The sequence below is a fragment of the Rhincodon typus genome, unplaced genomic scaffold (assembly GCF_021869965.1).
Source record: "Rhincodon typus isolate 14 unplaced genomic scaffold, sRhiTyp1.1 hic_rhity00000157, whole genome shotgun sequence".
In the NCBI taxonomy this organism is placed as follows: domain Eukaryota; kingdom Metazoa; phylum Chordata; class Chondrichthyes; order Orectolobiformes; family Rhincodontidae; genus Rhincodon; species Rhincodon typus.
The window spans coordinates 36392-45698 of NW_025965795.1; the positions used below are offsets into that span (position 1 = coordinate 36392).

Here is a 9307-nt window from a genome sequence, read left to right on the forward strand (position 1 = left end):
GGCCTAGACCCTTCTTCAGAAGAAGGGTCTAGGCCCGAAATGTCAGCTTTCCTGCTCCTCTGATGCTGCTTGGCCTGCTGTGTTCATCCAGCTCTTCACTTTGTTATCTTTGATCATTGACCCTTGTTTGAATTACAGTGAGGAACTGCGAGAGGGAGGATGGAGAAAAGACATGCGGATTTATGGACCCTGCTCAAAATATATCCACTCCTGGCCCCTCATTCTACCTCCATAAGGACTCCAATCATCGCTTTTCTCCCAATGGCTGAGTCTTCCCCAGCACAAGTGCATTCAATAGTAGATCCCTTGTGGACTTTGAAATCCAAAGAACATCAATATCTAAGCCATCAAAGCAGGGGACGGAGTGGGCACCATATCCCCAGCTCAGCATAGGCAACAGGGCTTTTACCACAGAGAATGTGCTCAATTCTGATTTCCCTTCTATAGGAAGGATGTCGTTAAACTTCAGAGGGTGCAGGAGAGATTTACAAAGGATGTTGCTAGGACAGGGAAGTGGAGGGTTTGAGCTATAGGGACAGGCTGAATAAGCTGGGCCTATTTTCCCTGGAGCATTGGAGGCTGAGGGGTGACCTGATAAAATCATGAGGGATATGGATAGGATGATTAGCTAAGGTTTTTTTTTTCTTATAGTGGAGCCCAAAACTGGAGGGCATAAGTTTAAAGTGAGAGGGGAAAGATTTAAAAAGAAGGAAGTGGTAGACGCCAGTACAATTGCAACATTTAAAAGGCATCTGGATAGGTATGTGAATCAGAAGGGTTTGGAGGGATATGGACCAAATGCTGGCAAATGGGACTAGGTCAGATTGGGATGCCTGGTCAGTATGGATGAGTTAGACCGAAGGGTCTGTTTCTGTGTTGTATGACTCTATGACTCTATAATAGATAAAGGGGATAAAAAATGATTTGCAGAGGCACGAGTTCACGGTGGTGTTTAGGATTATTTTCAATAAGATACACGAATGTTCAGTGTTCATCAACTCTAAACATTATCGAAAAGCTGCATTTACTTGTCCTCACCATTGTTACCTGTTGCACACAATCTTCCATCTTGTGAAAAATGCGATGATGACAGTTAAAACTAAGCAGTAGATGTTTGTGGGTTGGATTGTTGATTGTGAGACTGCTTGGTGCCTGGGGGCTTGTGTTACTGGGTGACTGTGCTGGTAGTTACACTGTGGTTCCATTTGATTGTGTGTCAGATAAGGAGCTCCAACTCTGACGTGAGGGCTCATGGTTTGTGAAGTGCATATCAAAGGTCAAAACTCCGAGATTGTCAAAATGATCTGCAAAGCCTTGGAAACCACCTCCAAAGCAGTGAAAGCCTGCACTCAGGACAAGTCCCGTCAATCAAAAACCTTTCACCTAGGCGAAGAAGAACTGCCATGTCTCAGTCTTTGAAAGCATTCTTACCGATCAGCTTTTCCTCACCGTCAAACCAACTATTCTCTAGTATTGCCTTATCTGACCAATTCCAGAACTCGAAGAAACCTAGTAAAATTGACTTGTTTTTAACTGTCATAGAGTCAATGGATTGAAGAGTCTTTTTCAGTGCTGTACACCTCTCTGACTCTATATGCTGAGGTAGAATCCAGGGTTAAGACTCAACTCACTTGCCTTTTCTCATGATCAATTGTCGGATTCCCCTGGCCCACGGGGGCTTCCTGTGCACTGATGGACTCATTCTCAGGTTCCAGTGAACTTCCAAACCTGCTGGCATTGAAATGACTCCACAGGGGCCAATATCCCATCACCAAGTCAACCTATATTTGAATTTGTTAGTTGGTTTACCAAGCTGACTGGTTTTTATGCAAACGTTTCGTCTCCCTTCTAGGTGACATTGTCAGCGTTGTCTCGCCTTCATTGAAGCCGTTGATGGCTTCCACAGAGGCTAAACAGCACTGACGATGTCACCTAGAGGGGAAACAAAACATTTGCATGTAAACCAGTCAGCTCGGCGAACCAACGACCAACTCCATTCACAACCCGAGCTTACAGATCTTCATTACAACATTAAACACCCCTTATTTAACACGTGGAGAGTCCTTGACATTGATCCATCTCCCTGAGAGTCAGCTCGCAGAGTGAACAGACCCTCTGACCCTCCTGTTTGTATCTGTCAGCCAGGGCTCCTTGATTGGACCAGATTAACTGCCCCAATCAGGGAACTCATATTCTATGAGCTCCCCCTGGTTAACCATGTTACAATCACTACAGGCATATTTTACTCAATTAATCTGTTACCCCAATGCCCACTCTGACAAACTGAAAGTCTTTGTTTTGCATCCTCCTCAAAGTTTATTTTCCTACCTAGCTTTATGTTGTTTCCTACCTTGCATGCATACTGACTACCTTCATTGAAGTTATTAATATAGTTTGTAAATAGTCAAGGACCTAGTTCTGATCTTTGCAGCACCTGATTCGTACCAACCTGCCAATGTGAAGATGCCCTGTTTAATTCTGTTTCATGACTTTTGATCTTTTGCTAATCCTTTATTCACATTAATGCATTACAAATATGAGCCCACAGTTTATGCAATAACTTTTTATGTTATATCAGTATTAGATGACCATTACCCTTTCATTTATCTTCTTGAATAAACCTCAAAAAATTCTTAACAGATTTGTCAAACAGATTTTCCCTTTCATAAAATCTCGTTTGCTCTCCTTGATTATATTCTAATGTTCCAATGTCCTGCTACCCATGACCTTAATAATAGATTTCAATATTTTCCAGACAACTGATGGCAGGATAACTAGCCTGCAGTTCCCATGTTGTCTCTCCCTCCTTTATTTACATGTGCTACCTTTCACTCCATTAGGGATTGTAGAAGATTATAGTATCCATTATCTACAGAGGTAGCTGTTTCAGATGATCACAGTTGTGGAGGTAGAAGACCTGCTAAAGTTGCCTCATTTAAGTGATGAGGATAAATCAGCAAATGTACCTGCTGCACTTTGCAATCCAGTTAGCCCCACTGGATAGTGAATGGAATGATTTCGCTAAACCTGGCTGCTGGATTTCACCATTGTTTTGTTTTCCCAATTGACAATCCGATTTAATAAGATTGATTAATCTGATTCAGTGAATTAGGTTACTCCCAGCATGTTAACATCAGACAGCACCAGTATTGGGGTCAACTGCAATATACCTATGGTTGGGATACTGAACTGGTAAGACCTATTCTCAAGGTCTGCATGTGTAGGCTTCTTAGTGCTGTCAAGTAAAGGAAAGTTACCGACATTGTATGTGATTATATTACACCAGAAGTCAGATACATTAGGGCTGAGGTGAGGCAGTGGCTTGTAGGAGACTGGAGGTGAAAAAAAAACACGAGTTAAAAAAGAAAGGGAAAAGCTGAAAGTGTGAATGAATGTTGCGTTTTGATCCCTCCGTAGGTTTCATCATTGACAGCGTCACCACAGCGTTTCAAACTGTCTTTCCTAAATGTTGATATCTAATACCATTATGCACCTCTTGCACTCATCCAAAACATCAATTATCCAACTGTAATGGTCCAGTGAAGAAGCAACCAGCTGGTTTCTATTTGCAGAAGAACCTCACAATATCAAAATGTTCGAGAGAATGCACTCCTCGTGATGTGAGTGCCAAAGATATTTTAAACTAAAAATGGATCATATCAAATGATGCGGCAACTTCAAATTCTGTATGTCATTTACATAAACGATTTGGATGTGAATATAGGAGGTATGGTTAGTAAGTTTGCAGATGACACCAAATATGATAGTGTAGGGGACAGTGAAGGTTATCTCAGAGTACAACAGGACCTTGACCAGATGGGCTGAGGAGTGGCAGACGGAGTTTAATTTAGATAACTGTGAGGTGTTGCATTTTGTTAAGGCAGGACATATACACATAAAAGTAAGGTCCTGGGGCGTGTTGCTGAATAAAGACGCCTTGGTGTGCAAGTTCATAATTCCTTGAAAGTGGAGTCACAGGTAGACAGGGTGGTGAAGAAGGCATTTGGTACACTTGCCTTTATTGGTCAGTGCATTGAGTATAAGAGTTGGGAGGTCACGTTGTGGCTGTACAGGACATTGGTTAGGCCACTTTTAGAATACTGTGTTCAATTCTGGCCTCCTAGCTATAGGAACAATGTTGTGAAATTTGAAAGGGTTCAAAAAATATTTAGAAAGACTTTGCCAGGTTTGGAGGGTTTGAACAGAGAGACAGGCTGAATAAGGTGGGGCTATTTTCCCTGGATTGTTGGAGGCTGAGGGGTGACCTTATAGAAGATTATGCAATCATGAGGGGCATTGAAAGGGTGAATAGCAAAGGGTTTTTTTTCCAGCGTAAGGGAGTCTAAAACTGGAGAGAGAGGTGAGAGGGGAAAGATTTAAAAGGGACATAAGGGGCAACTTTTTCACACAGAGGATGGTATGTGTATGGAATGAGCTGCCAGAGCAAGTGCTAGATGCTGGTACAATTACAATGTTTAAAAGGCAGCTGGATCAGTACATGAACAGGAAAGGGTTAGAGGGATATGGACCAAATGCTGGCAAATGAGACTAGATTAATTTAGGATATCTGGTCATCATGGATGAGTTGGACCGAAGGGTCTGTTTCCATGCTGTTTAACTCAATGACTCCATGACCCTCTAGGTTGTACAACGGAAAATCCTCTCAATTCCAGTTTGCACCAGCAGATGCATCTGATACATTTCATTCAAAATGTACATTTTGGATCTAAATAACATCATATCTTGCCTGGATAATTGGTGGGACTGCATTTGTCATATCGTGCTAAAGCCTGGGCTCTCCACTTTCAAAATGCCTTTTACAGGTTGGCGAAGAATCAGAGTGGAACTGGGGCCCTAAGTTTGAAGGAGATATTCTGATCTCTCACATTCTAACCTCCACAAACATGAGGACATCCAAAGCTCAGCAACAAGTTTCCCTATTACCCCTCTGTTTGCAGACCAACAATGTTCCCCAGGCAAGCAACGTTTCATTTTAACTTTTTCATCCTTGTTTTCAAATTGTCTCATGCCCTTGTTACTCTTGCCCCTGTAATCTCCTACTGCTTTACAACATGGTTACGCTATATGGCCTCTTGTGCATTCCCAGTTATAACTGTTCCACCACTGGTGTCTAGATCCTAAACTCTGGAATTCCCTTTCTTTACCCTCCATCACGATACCTCACTTTCCTTCTTTAAGACACATCCTGAAATCTACCTCTATCGTCAATCTTTTAGTTCACTGATATTACATTTATTCATCGTTAGTGTCTTATCTTGGGCTTTTTTCCTTATTAAAGTGCTTTATTTGCCATTTTAAATCGGTTTCACTCGATTTAAAAAAATACCCTTCCATTTATACAGTGACTTTAATGTAAAAGTAATCCCAGGCCAGATTGAAGAGATGTAATCAAATAACAACCTTCAAAGTTAAAAAAAAAGATTCTTGGTCAAAGCAGTGGATTTTCAAACGAAGTATTTAGGATTTGAGGCAATGGGGAATTGGGAGGCAACATAAGTCACCGAGCACAGAGGTAATGGATAAATGAAATGTGGTGCCGGTTACTTGTTATGGGCAGCAAATATTTGGATGAGCCGAAATTTGTGAATGCTGGAAAATGCATGGCACACCAGGGGAGCATTGTAGCTCACAAAGGCTGATGAACAGACTAAAAATAATTTTGGCAGCATATGGGCTGTGACAGAGAGAGAGAGAGGTGGACAATATTTGAGAAATCTTTCACAGACTTGGACATGACTGGCAAAGCCAGAATTTGTTCTCTATTCCCAATTGCCCTCAAGAAGGTGGAGCTGAGCAGAGTCGAGGAATGCAGTCGTTGTGGGGAAGAGAAAACGGGCTTGGTGACTTAGAATAGCATTAAATAAAATTCTAAGGTTGTAAACAATCTGGATTGACACGGAAGTACCAAAGAAATATAATTGATGTTGAGGCGACAGGGTTTGGGACAGAAGTCAAAGATTTCCAATGCTTAAGCCATCCAGGACTAGATCTCAAGCAAACATTCTGACAGTGCTGAAGTGGAGAGAAAATGGAATTTGGTATCATCTGTGTTCATGTGGAACCTGACATCATGTATCCAGATCATGTCCCCATATATGGTAACATAATTTTGCACCTAAGATTTTGTACTTCGGTACCTTTGTACCTAGGGTGGTACTGGGACTGGTGACTTTGTACACTTTTCTCTGTATGTCTGTACTTGAGTACATGATATGATAAACCTAGTTCTTATTCTAATACAGCCCCATTTGGCTGATCACCGTATTGCGGGCTATAAAGCTTGAGTGAAGCATCCTGAGATGTTTCATTACAACCAGGCACCATATTAATGTAAGTTGTTCCTTGAGCTAAACTTGTTTCAACCTGGGGAAAGACTTGATGGTGCTGTTTTAAAATCCTGAGAGACGCTGAAGCTGTATGTACAATTATTCAATTTTTTTTAGCAAGTGCACATTTGGAGCAGAAAGGTTTAAAATTAATAATCCTGAGACAGCAAATTAACAAAACTTCTCTCCTGAAGAAATAGAGATAATCAAGGTTTTTAAGAAGATTTGTAGCTTGGGTTGTTGACGCAAAAAGCGATAATATTGAAGTGACTCCAAGTGAGGATTATGTCAGTGTATTTGTTAGTGGATAAATCTGTTTGGTAAAAGGATTGTTAATTTTAAACTTAAGTATAACTGATGTGGGTGACAATACAGAAACTAGGTGGCACGGCAGCTCAGTGGTTAGCACTGCTGCCTCACAATGCTAGGGATCCAGGTTCGATTCCAGTTTTGGGCAACGATCTGTGTGGAGTTTGCACATTCTCCCCGTGTCTGCATGGGTTTCCTCCCACAGTCCAAAAATGTGCGGGTTAGGTGGATTGGCCATGATAAGTTGCCCATAGTGTCCAGGGATGTATACACTAATGGGTTAACCATGGGAAATGCAGGTTTATAGGGATAGGGTTAGGGTTTGTGTCTGGATGGGATGCTCATTGGAGATTGGTGTGGACTCAATGGGCTGAATGGACATAGGGATTGAAATGCTTACATTGTAGGATTGTTCCCTGCAACAGGAGCCATCTGCAAGCCCACATTACACACAGATGAAGTTGACCCTATTCTGTCCACTCTTGTTGCAGGTCCATTACACTGTGTGAACTGACATTAGACTCAAAAAAATAACTGTGTCCTCGAGAAACACCATTCAGTTGTATGTTGCAGCTAGGATGTGTATCCTCCTGTGATCTGGGTTCACTAGTGGGCCTACAAAATCACTCTAAAGTTGTCTGTTGAAGTGAGGAAGCAAGAAGTAAATGTGGAACAGTTTGCCAGGAAACCCTCATGGCTTGTTGGGTTGTACCATCAACCTGATGCATAATATTGTTGCATAACCTCAGTTCAGGAGGCCTGGTAGTGCAGTGGTACCATACCTAGCTCTGGGCCAGGAATTTGAGTCGCACAGGGTCATGACTTGTTGACCATGGAAAGTATGTTCATAGTGTGATCAAACAGGATGATTTTCGGCTGTCCTTCCAGTATCAGCGATGGATCCTGGAATTCCCTACCTAAGGACATTGTGGGTCAACCCACAGCAGATGGACTGCAGCGGTTCAAGAAGGCAGCTCACCACCACCTTCTCAAGGGCAACTAGGGATGGGCAAGAAATGCTGGCCAGCCAGCAACAGCCACAACCCACAGAAAATTGAACAAATAAAAAGAAATGGTACTGTCTTCTGGTCAGCAGAAAGCAAAGGCAAACCACTGCAGGAAATGGTCACATTAGTGTGAATCAAGCCAATGGATGTCCATGGATAAACCCTCAGAATAGGACAGGGGAAAGACAAATTGAACATTTCACTTTACCAAATTTAACTTTTCTTCTTCCCACCCCTAACGAACAGCATCTTCCCCTCTAGCCATCTCCACATTGTCTGCTCTTGGGTCCTGTGGGGACCCTGCAGTAGAACTATCTCCTTACACTGGGCAGAGGGCACTGCCATCATGTAGGAAGTGTCTTCTGTAGAAACAGCCAATGCAATCCTCCTTGAATGCACAAAGCAATATTCTGTCTGTTTTGCCAGCTGTCTAATTGGACCCGACACTGCCTAATTATTTATGCATAGGCTTGATTTCCTCTATTCTAAATGTGAATTCATTTGCTTTTAGACAACTGTATCTTCATCACTAATTGATTTTGACTCTATCCATGTATGTTCTGCACTGCTGATATTCATTGTATGCCATTAAATTTTCATTAAGGCATGAAAACATTTTAACTGACTTCCTATCAAAGGCAGTAGCTGCAAGTTGATGGATTGACCCTCCAGTCCACAAGCAACTTGCATCGACTCTACCCGTTACACCTTCTGCCCCAATTGTAACAGAGCCTGTGGTAGCCGCATCCGTCTGTACAGCCACCTACAGACTCACCCTGAGAATGGAAGAGAGTCATCCTCTTCTGCAAGGGACCGCCAATGATGATAACCTGTTTATAAGAAGACATTTTCTTATTTACAAGAACATTCGTGTATCCCCATTCAATCAAGCTTCTCATTGCATTCTGTATTCCTCTGTCATTGACATCTGGCTTCACAAACTGTACACATTTGCAAGACTTTAGGAAGATGACTTGAAACCTCAGTGATAGCCCTGATCACAGACTGTGAATAAAGCTGTACACAGAGAGCTGGTGATCCCTGTGCCATAGATTTCACCTTTATCAATGTACATTTAATTTCTGGGTCACTTACTGGCAATTCCTTGTATTCAGCAAAAGTGATATCGTCAAGCAAGCTGAGTAACCAATTGCAAGAAAGTATTCTCAGAAACAACAAACCAGGAAGTAATAAAGCACTAATTCTGCTTCGGTTTTAATAATTTTACAGGGAACAAAATAAACATTATGACATAGATATGGGATTCAGATAGAAGCTGAAAGGTCATAAAGAAGCTCTTCAAAAAATAGTTGTCAAAATCTTTGGATCCTTTGCAACGATAATCAAGAAATGGAACATTCTACAAAAGTAAAATGCCTTTCAGTGCCAGTTAGGTTGTTTAGTTATAGTTCTGACTCAGCACATGATTCAACATGTAGTTACATCTCATTCAATAAGTGTAACTGTATCAAGAATTTTACAGCAAGGCCAACATCATGAAAAGTGGAAGTTTGCATCAGGTCAGGTCAGCAATTCCAAGATTTCAATGGGTGAAGATTTCAGCAGTGCATCTCATAGAAAGTATAGGCAATCATTGTCAGAGATAGTAGGAACTGCAGATGCTGGAGAATCTGAGATAACAAG

General features: G+C 41.7%; 1 protein-coding gene across 1 annotated transcript in view; it reads right to left on the bottom strand.

Moving 5' to 3' along the window:
* Window positions 1-1769, bottom strand: part of LOC125488288 (tumor necrosis factor-like) — a 10639-nt gene extending 8870 nt beyond the window's left edge. Inside the window, exon 1 of the mRNA XM_048621229.1 lies at window positions 1632-1769. Coding sequence (XP_048477186.1) covers window positions 1632-1769 — 138 coding nt within the window. The remainder of the gene's footprint in view (window positions 1-1631) is intronic.
* Between the last annotated feature and the right edge of the window lie 7538 nt (window positions 1770-9307).